The 18,574-nt window shown below is 42.0% G+C and overlaps 1 protein-coding gene across 6 annotated transcripts in view; it reads left to right on the top strand.

Moving 5' to 3' along the window:
• The window catches only part of STXBP5L (syntaxin binding protein 5L), a 434,978-nt gene that overhangs the window by 293,033 nt on the left and 123,371 nt on the right, over positions 1-18,574 (top strand). For all 6 annotated transcript variants that reach the window (XM_050956804.1, XM_050956783.1, XM_050956794.1 and 3 more), the window contains 3 exons: positions 4,729-4,876; positions 7,612-7,679; positions 15,307-15,347. In XM_050956804.1, the coding sequence (XP_050812761.1) occupies positions 4,729-4,876; positions 7,612-7,679; positions 15,307-15,347 (257 nt within the window). The remainder of the gene's footprint in view (positions 1-4,728; positions 4,877-7,611; positions 7,680-15,306; positions 15,348-18,574) is intronic.

Genomic DNA, 18,574 nt, shown 5'->3' with positions numbered 1-18,574 from the left:
TGAAGAGAGTCTCCCTGCCACTTCTTGCCCCCTTTTTCCTCTCAGGCCTTCTTGACTGGTGGCTGTTCTTGCAGGATATGCCCAGGACCCAAGGATTCAAGTTTTACCAGACCAGTCACCAGTCTGTTCTCCATTCAGTGATGGGCAATCCAGTTGCCTCCATTGTCTTGGAAAGACTCACATCCCATCCAAGTGTAAGATCTGCTCTGGTTTTAAGGCTGGCAAAAACTAAGGGAAGAAACTTCTCATTGAGTGCTCCCCTAGACCCAGGGGGTCAGTTCTGCCCTCCATCCTGTAAATTGGACTCAGCTGCAGAGACTTAATTAGCTCCAGCTCTGACCTCCAGAAACCAGAGAACAACTTCAGTCTTGCAGAAAACAACCAAATGTAAGAGACTCCATTCGTCTCCACTTAGATCTGGGAGTAGGGAGACTTGTGTCCTGCTGCAGATACTGGTAAAGCTCCCACCAGGTATAGTATCAATGCACCAGGACTGCTGAAAGAGACTTCTACAAAGCCAGGTGTCGAGAAACTGTACCGAGAAACCCACTGTTGAGCAGTCCCAAGATATGGACCCATCAGAACCAAGATTGGACTCCTACAGACAGAAGGACTCATTGAAGACTAAGGATTCTTCAAAGAAGTAATCTTACGTGGTACCGTCCATTGGCAGCCAGCGCTCTCCAGAATGACGGGAGTATTCTCTGGTACTACCTCCAATATTGCTAAACTTATTTTTCATTGAGAGGAACACTCCCTGGACTCAATAGTACCTTTAAAGTTCCTCTCTCAAAGGACCTTCACATTATGGAATACTTGTTTTCTCATCCCACCTCTAACTTTCTTATTGTTGATGCTGCCAGTGAAAGAGTAGGAAACATCAATTCAAATCAGCATTGTCTGATAATGAGCATAAGCATCTGGACCTCCTAGGGCTTAAGAGCCACTCATCAGCCTCTCTTCAGTTCCAAGTCACCAACTACCAAGTCCTGATGGCAAAATATGACTTAACCAGCTATAGTACATTTTCTCACTGTACAGAGTTTTTGCCTCAGGGCAGGAGAGTAGTTTCAAGCTCTTATTACAGAGAGTGAGACAGTAGCCAAAGCCTCCTTGCAGGCCTCCCTTGAAACAGCAGATATGGATTCTCATTCTATGACCACTGCCATAGTCATGCATTGGGCTCCCTGACTACAGTCCTCTACTTTGTCCAGGAAAGTGGAAAAGACTGTTGAGACTTGCCCTTGAAAGGGCCTAAACTCTTTAGTGACACCTGGATGGTTCTCTTCACTCATTCAAGGACTCCTATCTGGATGACTGACTCCACAAGGGCCATTCTTTTCTTGAAGTTCAGTCTGACACTCAGAAGGCCCTAGCTCTATTCCACTGCCTAGACCTGCACCTCAGTGTAGACAAATCAACCCTGATGCCTGTGCAACTGTATTGGGGCCACCTTAGATTCTGTGGCAGTCAAGGTGTCCCTACTTGCAGACAGTTTCACCATGATGTCTGACCTCATCTCCACATTGCAGCAGAGCCAACAAACCATGGTGAGGGCTAATCTTCAGCTTCTGGGACACATGCGTCCTCAAGCCTGGCTCAAGACATCCTACACTCCTGACAACCATTTGCTGTTCACAGAGGTGCTGGTCCCATGGATTATATCCAACTCCCTCAATAGGTGAAAGGACCCTCAAATAGTCTGCATGGGAACTGCCTTCTCATGTCTACCTGCCACACACATCATCACAACAGGCTCCTGACTTCTAGGATGGGGTGCTCACCTATAAGATTGTACAGGCCAAGGCAGGTTGACTTCTCAAGAGCTGTCACTACACGCAAGTGCCCTGTCTTCACTTCCTACCTCTCAGCTAGGTCCAATCAGTCAGAGTGATGTTGGACAACTGAGCAATCATGTACTATATAAACTGGCCAGGAGGAGCAAAATCACGATTGTTATGCAAAGAGTCAGTGATGCTATAGAACTGGTGTTTATCCCAGGAAATAAATATCTCAGTGATCTCCCTGCTGGGATCACAGAAAACCATCACAGATTCACTGAGCTGAATTTTTCATCAAGACCACAAGTGGGAGCTGACTAATGTTGTCTTTCAAGAAATCTGTCTTATGTGGCGTCTTACACCCCTTCCAACTCAAGATGCTGCTACATCTTATCCAGTGGGGAACATGGCACAACTCCCTGGAAGACATTCTCCTTGCCTCTTGGCACCCAGGTCTGTTATACACATTCCCTCAAACTTCACTGATCCACAAAGCCCTGCTCAAACTGAAACAAGAAAAAATAGTTATCATTTTCATAGCTCCCAGATGGCTGAGAATGGTGTGGTTCATAACCCTGCCCTATCTGGTGACATGTCCACCTCTGCACCTTCCCCTGATGACAGACCTCCGGATCCAGGAATCAGGCTCCATAACCCACTCCAACCTGTCATCTCTGCCTCTCGGATCTTGACTTCTCGATAGTTCTTGAGTGTAGAGAAGGAGTGTTCTCCTGAAGTCCAGTTGGTTCTGTTAAATAGCAGGAAACCTACTACATGAAGGATTTACCTGCAGAACTAGAAATGCTTCCAGATCTGGTGCACCCAACATTCTGTATCTCCTACCAATTCTACCCAGGCATTCATCTTCAACTATGTACTAAACCTGAAATCGCTGGGTCTTTCCCAGAACTCTGTTAAGATTCATTTATCTGTCATTGCACCATTCCACTCACCAGTGAAGGGTGTCTTTGTTTTGCACAGCCTAGAACAACAAGATTCCTTAAGGGCCTCCTTAATCTGTTCCATCCAGTGTGGGACCCTATCCCACACTGGCACCATAATTTAGCACTTAACACATTAAAAAGACCTCCCTTTGAGCCTGTGGCAACATATTTGCTGTTCCATCTGTCCTTCAAGATTTTGTTCCTTGTAGCAATCACCTCAGCCAGAAAGATGGGAACTAGTAGCTCTCATGACTGACCCTCTATATTACAATTTATCCAGACAAAGTTTTGTTGCGTCATCACCCTCACTTCCTCCCTAAAGTGTCATCAGAGTTCCACACCAATCAAGATATTCACCTGCTGAAGAAATGAGTCTCCATATACTGGACATAAGATGATCTCTGGCTTTCTCTCTTCACAGAACTAAGCCCTTCAAGGTATCCCCCCAGACTCTTTGTTTCCTTTGCTAAGAGAAACTATCTAACTTGGTGTTGGAGTGCATTTTGCATTGCTATGAGTCCTGGGATGCAACCCTCTCCTAGAGTCATTGCTGACTCTACCAGGTCTCAATCTGTTTCCATTGCCCTCCTTAGGAATGTACCCATCAAGGACATTTGCAAGGCAGCCACCTGGTACTCCATTTCATGTTTTCACAGCATTATGCCCAGCTCCATGCCTTCAGTGCAAATGCAGTCTTTGGTGAAGGTGTTCTATACCCCATACTGGGTCCACCTCTTCAGCACTTTCTTCCACATTAAGGTACTACTCAGGAGTCTCCTCATACTGGGATGCCGGAACTGGATGACAGGGAATGGATCACTGGATGACAGGGAATGGATCACTTGATGATTACCTGTTCTGTTCATTCCCTCTGAAGCATCTGGCATTGGCCACGTTCATAAGACAGGAAACTGGGCGAGATGGACCATTGATCTGACCCAGTATAGCCATTCTTATGCTCACGTGAAGCACCCACAGGGACATTAACTTAAAGAAGAAGGAGACATTACTTACCTTGTACAGTAACTAGAGTTCTTTGAGATGTTTTGTCCCTATGAGTGCTCCACTACCAACCCTCTTTTTCTTCCTGCTTCAGAGATTTACCATGCTCTGAGGTTGAGAGGAACTGGAGTGGCACAGGTCTGATCCTCCCTGTATCCTCTCATGAGGAGGCATGCAGTGCAAGCCCACAGGAACTACTAGGAGAAATATCTCTGATCAAGAGTGCATGGGCACACGAACATCCTCACAAGGAGCACCCATAAGGACAAAACATCTTGAAGAACTCCAGTTACTGAACAAGGTAAGTAACTTCTCCTTGTGCATTTTTCATTTATGAATGACAATCTATGCTTATTGTTGCTCTAAATGTGAGACATTACTCCTTATCTTGACAGATAAAGCTAATACAAGTGAACAGCAATTAAATTGAGGGCTGACTTGTCTGCAGTTGCTCCAATAGTACAAACCATGGAGAATTAATATTCCACTGTCAAATTGAGTCAAGTTGTTTATTATGAGACCTGGTTACTATACAGTATGTCTACAGCATAATTTTATGGACAATTCTGGCCTTGAATTGTAATATAAATCATATGTTATTGATTCTAGCATTCAAAAAACATATTTAATCTTCGTTTTATAGGGGAAATTCTACAGATGTGGGGGAAAATTAGAACCTGATCCTGCAAACTCTTACTCACACAAGTAGTCCTGTTGACTTTAGTAGCCTACTTACGTGACTAAAAACTAACAAGAGAAAGGACTGCAGTCACGGTACCTTAATTTTGTGACCTTTATTGGTGACTGTAAATGTTATTCTTGGAATTAAAAACAATAAATATGTTTTAAAGGAAATATGAAATAAAGAAAATAGCATGTGTTATGAATGATAGTTTTAAATTAGGTAAATTTGTTTTTGTTTTGTATACTTTAATATTTAAGAAAATCTAATATTCCTCCACATGTCACAGTGGTACTAATAAATTGTCTTCCTCCATTAGTTTTCCAATCTTTGAAAATCCTTATCCCATTGACATTCATGAGTCACCAGTTACCTGCACAGAATATTTTGCTGACTGTCCTCCAGATTTGATTCCCGTATTGTATTCTGTAGGAGCTAAACATAAAAAGCAAGGATACAGCAATAAGGTAAAAAAAATACATTTTATTTATAAAGAGAGTTTAATTGTAAAAATCTAAACTGTGTACATAATGTTTTGGAAGATTATTTTCATTGTCTGTCTTCTCACGTTAATACTCATATTAAAATAAGGTAAAGGGATATGACTAACTTGAAACTCATATTTCTAGCTCAATTTTTTTCCTTTATTGAAGTTACAATTAATGTCTGAGATTATTATAACTGAAAGATATTATCAGGGGAAAAGATTTTTCACTATTTTTTCAGTTTATTTACTTTGTGCATTTGAGAGCATGTATGCACAGACAATTTCCCTCTTATCTCTATAAAGTGAATTAGGGCCTGATGCTGCAATTGGTTCTATGTAGGCACTCAGACCTCTGTGCCCATGTGGCGCTCCACTGACTTCAGCGGGGTACCATGAAAAAGTATGTTCCATCCTTGCAGACCTCCTTGCAGGATCATGGGTCCTTTCTGAGAATTTGCAAGTAAATCTGTTAATTAGTTTGAGGTAAAATTTATTCAAAATGAGTCCTTTGAGAAATTTAGCTCCTGGTATCAGACTATTTTTTGTCTCTGCTGTTTTCAATAATGAAACAACATGGACCCTCCAAACTTCCCATGTGGTTAAAACTCACTGAAACCTGATGCATTGTCTGCATTTGCAGATTTTTATTTTTAGAATTAATGGTACTTTTTAGCCATTATTGCCACCATTTAAAAAAATACATTCTGATTTGCATATATTTGCATAAATGGACATGAATATAAATACATTTGTATAACTCTAAATAAATTTATTGTCATGTTACCAATTTGTCCTACTCATACCCACACCCTGAATTCATTCTCCCAGTCACTTACTCCCATTTGTTTCTACCCCTGCACACACAACTCCCCAGACACTTCACCACGTTCCTCCATTCATTCCACGCTTGCCCATCTGCTCATTCTGCACATCCATCCCCAACTCCACACCCATCCATTCCACATCAGCCAGGATGATCACTACATACACCCAGCCATTTTCCAGTCATCTATACAGTAGGTACATCTTCACTCATTTGGCAGATTCACCCCCTCCCTTCTGTCTCTCAAACACACACACACACATGCACACACCCTCTCTCGCTCACACACACACACACACACTAATTCCATGCACATATTCCATCCTCTCAGGGAGCAGTTCGGCAGTTGCCTCCACCAACCCAGTTCCCAAACTATCAGGAGAGGAGAGAAGAGCATAGTTATAGCCCCAGTTATTTATAAGTAAAGCCCAGGGACAGACAGTATTTGCCGTGACAGTCCTGTTCCTCCCAATCAATACCCCAAGTTCATGACTTCCCATTTCTATACTTGTCTCTTCTTTCCCTAGGCAAGAAGCTCCTACAACCCTAGTCCCCTTGCAACCAGCTCTCCTCCTTGAGAGAGAGAGAGGGAGAAAAAAAGCAAATGGGTCTTTAAAAATCAGTTAAATCTAATTTGGGACTACAAGCATTATTATGTATTAGTCAGAATAGTATGATTATTGAATGATTTCGCTACAGGATGGAGTTAAATTTGTTCAGGTGCCCTAAACTGCATTTCCATACCTCAACATGTGGGTTTTTTTTGTCAAGTTTAACCTTATCTCAGAATTTCCTGGATTTATAGCACTTGGTTTGGGACTAATTACAACATACCTGTAATGTTTTAACCCTTAAATTACTGATGTGCTTTTAATCCTAATTCCATTTTAAAATAGTTCTTAACCAGGAATACATATATTTCTGGTAACTGGGTGCAGCTGTGTTGCCTTCTTTTTCTTGAACTCCTACGGCAGCTTGAATGGGCCTGAACAGACATTGCCTTCCTTTTCCATGGAAACTGGGATGTGCAGGAATCATGATCAAGATAAGCTTCTTTATGGTCTTGAAGATTCTGTGCTGCCTTAGCAAAGAAGGCAAGAACTGGATCGACTTTGGAGGCTGAATTCTCCTCCCATCCCTATAGCTGGTCACCTCTGTGAAGGACCGAGGCACATTGACAATGCAGTGTTCAAAAGTTTGCACAGCTGCATTTGGTCCAACATTTCTGGGGATATCATTTATTTATCATTGATTATTTAACATTTGTATGTAGCATCATAGATATGCCTGGAGCTTTGCAGAGGACCAGATTATGATACTCTTACTCCTGCTGGATAAAATCTTATTTCACAAGGGATCTCATTGCTTTCACTGAGAAAGGGTTTCACAATCTTGTCCACAGGGACTAAAAACATTGTGCATGCCACAAAGAGTTTATAATCTAAGACCCCAATCCTACATTTGGATCCTCACAAAAAGACTGTTATGCCTATGCAGAGCCCTGTTGAAGCCCCAAGGGTTAGCCCTTGTGAATCCAATAGAAGGATCGATTGATTGTTCATTATTCATTCCTCCAACACTTATTATAAAGAATTTCAGTCTGAAAAGCTGTTAATTCAGAACCTTCCACTAGACCACACAAACATTTAAATATTTTTTTAAAAATCTCTCTGCCTTTAGAACAGATATTATAAACAATAAATTAGAAATTGTATCTATATAAATGTATTTTAAAATTATCAAGATAATGTTACAACCTTGTCTTCATTTTTATAAATTAGGTATATTGCTTTTTAGAATAATTTCTTAGGATGTTATTCATTTTAAAAATGTGCAGTCCACCAGCCCATAAGAAATAACTCTTTTCTGTGAACTCTTGTAATTGTGTTTAGGAATGGCCAATCAGTGGGGGAGCATGGAATCTAGGAACACAGACATATCCTGAAATTATTATTACAGGGTAAGAACGCAACAGAAGGTTTGTGCTTTTACAAATGTTAATATCTAGAACTTTTAATGATGTACATCTATAGGTCAGCCCTACCCATCTCACAATATAGTTGGCTGACTAGGGCATCTGCATATGAAAACTCCATTACATAACATAAATGTATACTTCTTTTAGGGTGAAAATCCCCCCAGTACAGAGGGCCCACAGAAGTACTTACACAGCACTTAAGCCCAATGATAAAGTCTTAAGTAGCATATAGAGCCTTGTGCTCAAGATAGGGTTGCCAGTTCTCGTTGGCCATATTCCTAGAAGTTTAATCACATGACATAATAGTGAATTGAATATTACTCTTTAATTCCTGGAGACTCCAGGACAATTCTGGAGGGCAACCCTAGCTCAAGGATATATTAATATAGGAACCATGGATTGAGGCTGCACGCCAGTAAGGGGCCCGTGTGCCCCTGAAGAAGGGATGTAAATATCCCTGGGAAGGGGTGTCCAGTTCCAGAGAGTGCTGTAGTCTTCAGTGGGTATTAGGGAGGAAGAAGTAGCATTAGGAGGGTGGAGAGCCAAGAGTACCACAAGCATTTCTGCAGGGGTGGTTTTGTGGTTTATTGGGGGCCCTGTGGCTGGATTGGAGCTGGAACCAATTTAGTGTTAATCTCCTATAATTTGTTTGAATGCTGTGCATTGGTGTGAATTTTACCTTTCAAGCTAGATTGTGTCTGTAATACTCAGCCCTGCAATAGAAGAGGGTGGAGGGGGCAGGGGATCACATTTTAGTGACAGACTCAGGAACAATTCTGGATGACTCAGATGTGTGAGTGGAGAAATATTTACAGTATTAATGTGTTCTGTGGTTTTAAGCACTCATCATGACTACTAGCTCTTGGAATAAGTTTTATTTATTCAGAACTGCCACCCATGTAGAAGAATGAATTTTGTCCATATTGGGGTTACTCATAATTTTTCTCCTATTGGTAATTCACTTTTTAATTGCCTGTTTTATTTATCCATAGAATGTTAATTGCAAAGCATAAGTTTGGATGTGAATTGGTTTGTGCTAACTGCTACAAAATAGCGTATTTTACTAAGATAAGCAGCTTGATAGCCAGATATTTTCTTAGGTTAATAGTTATGAAGAACTAAGAATTAGAGCTGGACAAAAAAATTTTGTATAAAACATTTTTTCAGTGAAAAATGCAGATTTGGTGACACCAAAATGTTTTGTGAATTCGTGTCGGTTTCACCACATTGGTATGGTAAGAAAAACCTTTAAAAAAAATCCAAAAAACCTGAAATGTTTCATTCCAACATTTTAAAAACAATATGTTTAGGTTTTTTGGTTCAAAATGATGTTTTGTTTCATAATTTCCTTTTATTAAAAAAATCAAGAACTTCAGAAAAATGCTTGAAACCAAACTAAAGTGTTTCATTGAACCCAAAATGATTTTCTTTTACTTTTTGATTTGCTGACAGTTTTGAAAATTTCATTTTCAGTTTGACCCAAAATGATTTTTTTTTCAATTTTTAGAATTGCCAGAGAACTAAAACAGCTCTACCAGGGTTATGATCAATCTCTTAAATTTGTAATTGATTAATACACAAACATGACTGTACTGGAATATGTTAAATTTTGTTTCACAAACTAGCATGAATATTGGATAATCGTCTGTAAGGCGATCTCTCTTCAAGTACAATTTCAAAGCCAGAAGAGGCCATGATATCATCTAGTCCAGCAGTTCTCAAACTGTGGGTCGGGACCCCAAAGTGGATTGCGACTCTGTTTTAAATGGGTCGCCAGGGCTGGTGTTAGACTTGCTGGGGTCCAGGGCCAAAGCTTGAGCCCTGCCACCTGGGGTTGAGGGCTTCAGCCCTGGGTGGCAGGGCTCAGGTTACAGGCCCCCCGCCTGGGGCTTAAGCCCTTGGGCTTCGGCTTTGGCCTCGGCCTCCCCGCCCAGGGCAGCAGGGCTCAGGTGTGCTCAGGTTTTAGTCCCTCCTCATGGGGTTGTGTAGTAATTTTTGTTCTCAGAAGGGGGTTGCAGTGCAGTGAAGTTTACGCCCCTTTTCCTCAAGTACGTATACTAGCCACCCAGCTCTAAAGGCAGCAACATGCCAATAGCAGCACAGAAGTAAGGGTGGCAATGTGAAAAGTGATATTTGTCAATATCACTTTTCACAGCAGACTTAGTGCCCCATTGCCACTCTTATTTCTGCACTGCTGCTGCCACCCTAGGGCTGACAGCTGGAGGTCCACCACCTCCACGTGAGGGTTTGTGGTGAGGAAGGAGAGCCTGAGCCCAGGCTGTCTCTCAGGGCAGAATTGGGGGACAGGAGGAGAGCCTGAGCGTGGGTAGTGGAGCTCCAGCTGTTCCCTTTGTCCTCGCTTCCCAGGCGTGCACAGCCCTTCTGCACGAGTCCCAGCCACCCAGGGCTGACAGCCAGAGCTCTTAAAAAAAACCAAACACACAGCTTGTGCTTCCCTTGATGCATTCTGGTGCCGCCTTTGGAAGGCTTGCCCTATAGTTTGAGAACCGCTGGTCTAGTCTGACCTCTTGTATATCACAGGCTACCACCACGACCCAGCCACCCTCACACTAGCCCCAACAGCTGAAATTGTATTAAAGTATTACAGCCCACAGGCTCAGGTGATGTGTGAACCACCTGTTTAGGAAGGCCCACCCATTCTGCCTGCCAAAGCCCCTCACTGTGGCTGCCAGCCCACCTGAGTGCCCCTGGCCCCAGAGTGCCTGGCAGGTGGCCTGAATGCCCCCAGCCCCAGAGCGCCCCCAGCCCCAGAGTGCTGGGAGGGCGGCCCCAGCACCCTCAGCCCCGGAGCCCTGAGCAGCCCCAGCACCTGGCTGCACCAGCCAACCTGCCCTAGCCCCAGCCCCCACCCACTTTAGGGAAGAGGAGCAGCAGCCTGGGCTTGGACCACGGGAAGAGCGGGAAGCAGGAGGTGGCCTCGGAGTGGTGTATGGGCAGGGCCACGCCTGGCTGCTTGGGGAGGCTTACCCTCCTCTGGCCTGTGATACCTGCCACCCATGCCCACAGGAGACTAGACTATGGTGTGCCATAGGGAGAGAATAGGAGGAACCAAGGTGCACTGGTGCCTGAGAACCCTACAGTGGCAGGGAAATGATTAAGCGAGTTATACCCCGATAATCCTGGCAAGTGGCCCACACCCACACACTGGAGAGGAAGGTGAAAACTAGGGCTCTCAATTAATTGCAGTTAACTCAAGCAATTAATTCAAAACATATTAACTCGATTAAAAATATTAATCATGATTAATCACAGTTTTAATCACACTGTCTAATAAGAGAATGCCAATTTACATTTATTATAAATATTTTGAATGTTTTTGTACATTTTCAAATGTATTGATTTCAATTACAATACGGAATATAAAGTGTACAGTGCTCACTTAATATTATTATTACAAATATTTGCACTATAAAAACGATAAGCAAAAATGGTACTTTGCAGTTCACCTCACAGAAGTACTGTAGGGCAATCTCTTTATTGTGAATGTGCAACTTGTAGATGTAGCTTTTAGGGCTGTTGATTAATCACAGTTAACTCATGCTATTAACTAAAAAAAAGTAATTGTGATTAAAAAAATTATTCATGATTAAAAAATTAGTCGCAGTTATAATCGCACTGTTAAACAATAGAATACCAATTTAAATTTACTATATATTTTGGATGTTTTTCTACATTTTCAAATATATTAATTTCAATTACAACACAGAATATAAAGTGCACCATACTCACTTTATATTATTTTTATTACAGATATTTGCACTGTAATAGTCCACTCAGTCCTACTTCTTGTTCAGCCAATCGCTAAGACAAACAAGTTTGTTTACATGTATGGGAGATAATGCTACCTGCTTCTTATTTACAATGTCACCTGAAAGTGAGAACAGGCGTTCGCATGGCACTTTTGTAGCTGGCATTGCAAGGTATTTACATTTGTGTGCCCCTTTATGCTTCAGCCACTGTTCCAGAGGACATGCTTCTATGCTGATGAAGTTCGTTAAAAATAACGTATCAATTAAATTGATGACTGAACTCCTTTGGGGAGAGTTGTATGTCTCCTGCTCTGTGTCTTACCTGCATTCTGCTATATATTTAGTATTATAGAAGTCTCAGATGATGACCCAGCACATGTTCATTTTAAGAACACTCTTGCTGCCAATTTCACAAAATGCCAAGAAGGTACCAGTGTGAGATTTCTAAAGATAGCTACAGCACTCTTCCCAAAGTTTAAAAATCTGAAGTGCCTTCCAAAATCTGAGAGGGACGAAGTTTGGAGCATGCTTTCAGAAGTCTTAAAAGAGCAACTCTCTGATGCAGAAACTACAGAACCCGAACTACCAAAAAAAGAAAATCAACCTTCTGTTGGTGGCATCTGACTCAGATGATGAAAATGAACATGCATCGGTCCTCTCTGTATTGTTTCATTATCAAGCAGAACCTATTAGCATGGATGCATGTCCTCTGAACTGGTGGTAGAAGCAGGAAGGGACATATGAATCTTTAGCACATCTGACACGTACATATCTTGCAACGCCGGCTACGACAATGCCATGCAAATGCCTGTTCTCACTTTCAGATGACATTATGAACAAGAAGTGGGCAGCATTATCTCCTGCAAATGTAAACAAACTTGTTTGTCTGAGTGATTGGCTGAACAAGAAATTGGACCGAGTGGACTTGTAGGCTCTGAAGTTTTACATTGTTTTATTTTTGAATGCATAATTCTACGTTTGTAAATTCAACTTTCTTGATAGAGATTGCACAACACTACTTGTATTAGGTGAATTGAAAAATACTATTTATTTTATTTTTACAGTGCAAATATTTATAATAAAAACAAATATAACATGAGCACTGTGCACTTTGTTTTCTACATTGAAATTGAAATCGATATATTTGAAAATGCAGAAAACATCCACAAATTTTTAAATAAATATTATTCTATAATTAACAGGAATCGTGATTAATTTTTTTTAATCGCTTGATGGCCCTAGTAGATTTGTTTGTTACATAACTGCACTTAAAAATAAAACAACGTAAAACTTTAGTGCCTACAAATCCACTCAGTCCTAACTCTTGTTCATCCAGTTGCGAAGACAAACAAGTTTGTTTACATTTAGGGAGATAATGGTGCCTGCTTCTTATTTACAATGTCACCTGAAAGTGAGAACAGGTGTTTGCATGGCGCTGTTGTAGCCGGTGTTACAAAGTATTTACATGCCAGATATGCTAAATATTCATATTCCCCTTCATGCTTCGACTTGTAGATTGCACTTTCTTTTATCTTTTTTTACAGTGCAAATACTTATAATCAAAAATAATAATATAAAGTGAGCACTGTGCACTTTGTATCCTGTGTTGTAATTTAAATCAATATATTTGAAAATGTAGAAAAACATCCAAAATAGTTATAATAAATTTAAATTGGTATTCTGTTATTGTTTAACAGTGCAATTAAAACTATGATTAATTACAATTAATTTTTTAATCTCGCGATTAATCACAATTAATTCTGTAATCATTTGACAGCCCTAGTGAAAACGCTAAAGGGTAACTGCAATCTGACCTGAGGGAAAATTCATTCCCAACCCACATATGGTGATCACTTAGACCCTGAGCATGTGAGCAAGCACTGGTCAGGCTAGCACCTGAGAGAGAGAATGCTCAGTGCCATCTCAGAACACTGGCCTATCCCATCCCATTTCCAGCCATGGCTATCTCTGATGCTCAGAGGAATATATTGTGGGAGTGGAGGAAATCCCTTCCTGACACCTGCAGGTGGCCAGCTGAAGCCCTGAAGCATGAGTTTTAGGAACATAAGACATAAATTGGAAATGAGTCTGGGCTGTTGAACCCTGCCCTCCACCTCACAAGCAACCCCGTCATATAATTGAACTGCTAAATTTGTCAGGCTCTCTCTTAAAACTAATTAATTAGTTTGTCCCCACAACTGCTATTGGGAGACTATTTCATAACCTCACTCCTCTGATGCTTAGAAACCTTCTTCTAAATTTCAGCCTGATTTGTTCATGGCCAGTTTGTACCCATATGTTTTTTATGCCAACATTGTCCTTTAGCTTAAATAGTTCTTTACTCTCCTACATATTTAGCTCTCTGAGATATTTTGAGAGAGCATTTGTATCCTCTCTCAGCCTTCTTTTTGCTAAGCTAAACAAGCCAAGCTCTTCCAGCCTCCTCGTATAAGATAAGCCCTCCATTAACCTGATTCTGTTACTATGATCCTCCCTTAACCCTAACAGCTCTTCTCTGCACCTCTTCCAGTTTGAATTAATCTTTCTTGAACGCAGGTGACCAGAACTGTGCAAAGTATTCCAAAGGAAGTTTTACCAGAACCTTATATAGTGGCATTAATACTTCTCTGTCTCTATTGGAAATGCCTCACCTGATGCATCCTGGGATTGTATTTGTGTTTTTCACAGCCATATCACATTTGTAGCTCATAGTAATCCTGTGAATTACGCTCACACCCAGTTCTCTCTTCTTCTCTGTTGCTTCAACTGATGAGCCCCCAACTTGTAGCAGAAATTCTTATTATTAGTCCCTAAGTGCATGACCGTGAACTTTGTACTTTTGAATTGTGTCCCATTTCTATCACTCCTGTCTTCAAACTGATCCAGATCTTCCTGTATAATGTTCCAATCCTTCTCTGTACTGACGATGCCTCCCAACTTTGTATCGTCAGCCCATTTCATTAGCCCACGCCTACCTTTTATGCCAAGGTGATTTATAAAAATATTGAATACAATTGGTCCCAGGATTGATCCTTGAGGAACTCCATTAGTAACCTCCCTCCAGTCTGGTAGTTCACCTTTTAGCACAACTTGTTGCCTTCTCCCATTTAGCCAGTTTCTTATCCATCTTACAATTCTTGTACAACTCCCCACTTTCATTTAACTAATATTTTCTCGTGTGGTACCATATCAAATGCTTTACTGTGACCTAGTGCAGCAGAATCTGGCCCTAATGGGGATTATATAAAATAGATCTCAAAATAAACAGTGATTTCCAAAAAGAAGAATACTCTCATGGCCCAGTTTTAAATAAAAACTAATTTACGGGCCACTTCAGAGAGTCTATTCAGTGATATATGTGTCATATATTAAAAATCTGGAAATTTCTCTTAATAATGCTTTTTAAAAAGTCTTTTATCCATGTGATCTTTTCTATTTAAAAGGGACTATTGTTAAAGTGTGTGTGAGAGCTCTGTCCTATAAAAGATTAAAAGTATTATTTTGCAAAATCCTAGACAACAGTCAGTTGTTTGCTAACAATAACTGTAGTAACATACAGTCAATGTGTACTTCCTTTGGTATGTGTGTACACTACAGATCAATTAAACTGATTTATTCTATTTACATTTGATTAATTGCCCTTCTGATATAGATATAAATTGCATCATTGCAATGTAATAGTTAACTTCAAGGTTTAGCCTACATTGTAAGAATGATGGAAAGGTCACCTGAGTACTGTATTTTGTATTGTATTTAGTGCTGTTTGTATTTTCAGTAACTGAGAAGTGAAATTATATGTAGCTATATCTTGTTTTAACCAACGTTTAATTTTTTTTAAGTCATGCAGACGGATCGATAAAGTTTTGGGATGCCTCTGCCAGTAAGTTTTTAAACTTCCCTTTCTCATAGTATTAACAAATTATAGTATAACCATATTGGGAGAGGGGGAGTTATTTAAGATAGTATCCATAGGCAAGTAAGAATAATGGGATGAAATTAAGAAAATAATCATTAGGCTGAATATCAGGAAGAAAAAATTGTGGCAGTAAGATATTGGACTGTAGAATTGTCTCCCAGAGGGAGTGAGGGAAACGTCAGAATTTGGACATTGAACACCAAAGTGGACAAAGCACTTTAAAATATGCAGTAGGAGATAATTCTGCAATGGATCGAGGACTAAGGACTAGGCTGGATCTAATGGATCTGTTTCAACTCTAATTTGTGTCTTTCTGTGAGTACAGTATATATTCCTACTTGTAACCGAATTTTTTTTAAAGCTAAACCTGTAATAGTTCATCCTATTACACACATTATTCAAGATTCTTGACATCTGATATCAGGCTCTATATAATCTATTTAGTGTTAAATGAATGTACAGTGAATAATTTTTATGAGTAGGTAGACTGCTTTGGGCTAGATAAGAACCAAATCTGCACAGGTATGTTTGCAGAGCATTGTGCAGCGAGCAGGAGCAGGGCCACCCAGAGTGGGGAGGCAAGTGGGGCAATTTGCACCAGACCTCGGACCCTGCAGGGGCCCGCAAGCCGATCTGGGTTTTTGGCGGCACTTCTGCGGCGGGCCCTTCACTTGCTCCGGGTGTTCAGTGGCGGGTCCTTCAGTGCAGCAGAAGACCCGGAGTGAGTGAAAGACCTGCTGCTGAAGTGCTGCCGAAGCCTCGGAGCGCTGCCCAGTGAATATAAGCGCTGCAAGTGGCGGGGGTGAGGGGCAAGCTGCGATCGGCAGCACTTAGGCTGCTCTACTCCCACTGCTTCATTCTTCGGCAGCAATTTGGCGGCAGGTCCTTCGCTCCAAGAAGGACCCGCCGCTGAATTGCTGCTGAAGACCTGGCCCTGCCCCAGGCCCCCTGAATCCTCTGGGCAGCCCTGAGCAGGAGTGAGCCTCCAAGCCCAGGTTGACAGACTTGGGTTAGCGGGGCTCATGATGTGTAGACAGCACTCTGAAGATGTGACTCAGGCTGGAGCTTGGCCATTGAAGCCCACCCTCAGAGCCCGAGCCAAAACTTCAAAGCATTTTCTACACAGCTATATGTTGATCTGGGGTAGGAGGCTCACTCCCATTCCCACTGCGTAGACATACCCTACCAGTCTTTTCTCTGAGCTTTATGGAAAGTTCTTTCACTGCACTATCAACACACAGCCTTTCAGGCAAAAGCCTCAGAAAACAGCAGAGTCCCATGTTGTGCATAGAGTGGATCAGAAAATAAGGAGTTTGTTTCACAGAAAATTTTGACTTTTTGACAAAAAATTGTTGCTAAAAACCTAAATATTTTGGCCTAATACTGAAATAGTTTAGCTCAAAATGTTGCCACAGTGTCTCATGGGAATTGTAGTTTGGATGTCTTATGCTTCCATTCTCCTTTATGACGTGAGCGTTCTTGCTTAACTACATTTCCCATGATGCATCAGTTGCTTCTTGCTGAAGGGAGAGGTCATCATAGTCTTTAGATATGGTGCATCATGGGAGATGTAGTCTGTCCAGAATGACAGCATAAGGTGCCTGAGCTAAAATTCTCATGAGGTACTTGTAGCACTTTTATGAATCAAAATATTTCAGTTTTTAATCAGTCCTTTGGTTTGTTTGTTTTTTCCTATATATGGTATTAATGTTTTGAGGTGATTTTACTGAGTTGTTATCAACTAGACTTTAACCTTAAAGTCTTATCAGGCGGTAGTCTTTCTCCTGTCTAGCAGCAACCTCTGCATGTGACAGGCTAGACAGGAGGAAAGGGGAGATTCTCCTTGCCCTAGTAATGCAATGCTGGGAAGTGAGGCTTTGTTAGATTTCTAGAATTTTACCAGATGCCTAGCGAGCATGCTGAGAAATGATCTTTCAATAATATATCATTTATTTTTTCAAAATGTGTCAAAAAGACTCTCTCATGTAGGACCAGGAACATGTCCAGTTAGGAGTATATTTCTTCAGCCATTGTTGAGCAAAAAAAATCTAAAGTTTTAAGAAGAGATTTTTGAAAAGAGATTTTTTTCCCACTTACCTTTAACTCAGAAATGGCTTAGGGGTTTTCTTCAAGCTTTCCACAAAAATTGGCAAAGAAGCTAAGCATATAAGAACTTAGCCCCAAAGGATAAGTTTTCAGAAAGTTGTAATACAGTGAAAATGGGTGCAGTAAAATATCATATGTGGTGATAAAATGAGCCTTTAGGCCAGAGGTGGGCAAACTACAGCCAACGGGCCATATCCAGCCCATGGACCGTTCTGCTGGGTTGTTGAGCTCCCGGCCAGGGAGGCTAGCCCCCCTCCAGCTTCGCCACCGCGCGGGCAGTACTCTGGGTGGTGGGGCTGTGCACTCCTGCAGGGCAGTGCAGCAGTGTGTCTGACTCTAACCGGGTGGTGCGGTGCCACGGCCAGGCATGCTGCTCTGAGCAGCATGGTAAGGGGGCTGGGGCCGGGGGGTTGGATTAGGGACAGAGAGTTCTGGGGGACGGGGAGCAGGAGGCGGTTGGATGGGGTGGAGATTCGGTGGGAGTGGAGTTTGAATAAGCATGGGAGTCCCAGGATGCTTGTCAGGGGGTGTGGGTTTGGATAGGGGTCAGGGCAGTCAGTGGTCAGACAGCAGGGAGGTTGGAGGGGGGTAGAGTCTCGGGGGGACAGTTAGAGGTGGGGGGTCCCAGGAGGGAGTAGTTAGGGGACAAGGAGCCGAGGGGGTTGAATGGGTTGGGAGTTCTGAGGGGGCAGTCGGGGACAGGATGTGGGAGGGGGCAGATAAGGGGTGGGGGCCAGGCTGTTTGGTGAGGCGTAGCCTTTCCTACCTGGCCCTCCATACAGTTTTGCAGCCCCAATGTGGCCCTCGGGCCAAAAAGTTTGCCCACCCCTGCTTTAGGCCCAGCCCTGAGTATGCTGCAGTACCTAGCTGCATTGCTTCTGGGAGAAAGTTGGTGATTAGTTGTGATTCAGAGTCACAACTTTCTCTGAAAAAAAGTGTAGTTTACTTGCCTCCTTGTTACTGCTCTGCTGACCAGCACATTGGAAGGAGGGCACAGCCAAGTGCCCCACCCCATCTGCCAAGAGTGGAGAGAGTAGTAGTATGTGCACAGCCCTTGCTCACCCTTCTGCACTTGGGCCACACTC

The sequence above is a fragment of the Gopherus flavomarginatus genome, chromosome 1 (genome assembly GCF_025201925.1).
Source record: "Gopherus flavomarginatus isolate rGopFla2 chromosome 1, rGopFla2.mat.asm, whole genome shotgun sequence".
In the NCBI taxonomy this organism is placed as follows: domain Eukaryota; kingdom Metazoa; phylum Chordata; order Testudines; family Testudinidae; genus Gopherus; species Gopherus flavomarginatus.
This window is presented reverse-complemented; position numbering and strand designations above follow the sequence as displayed.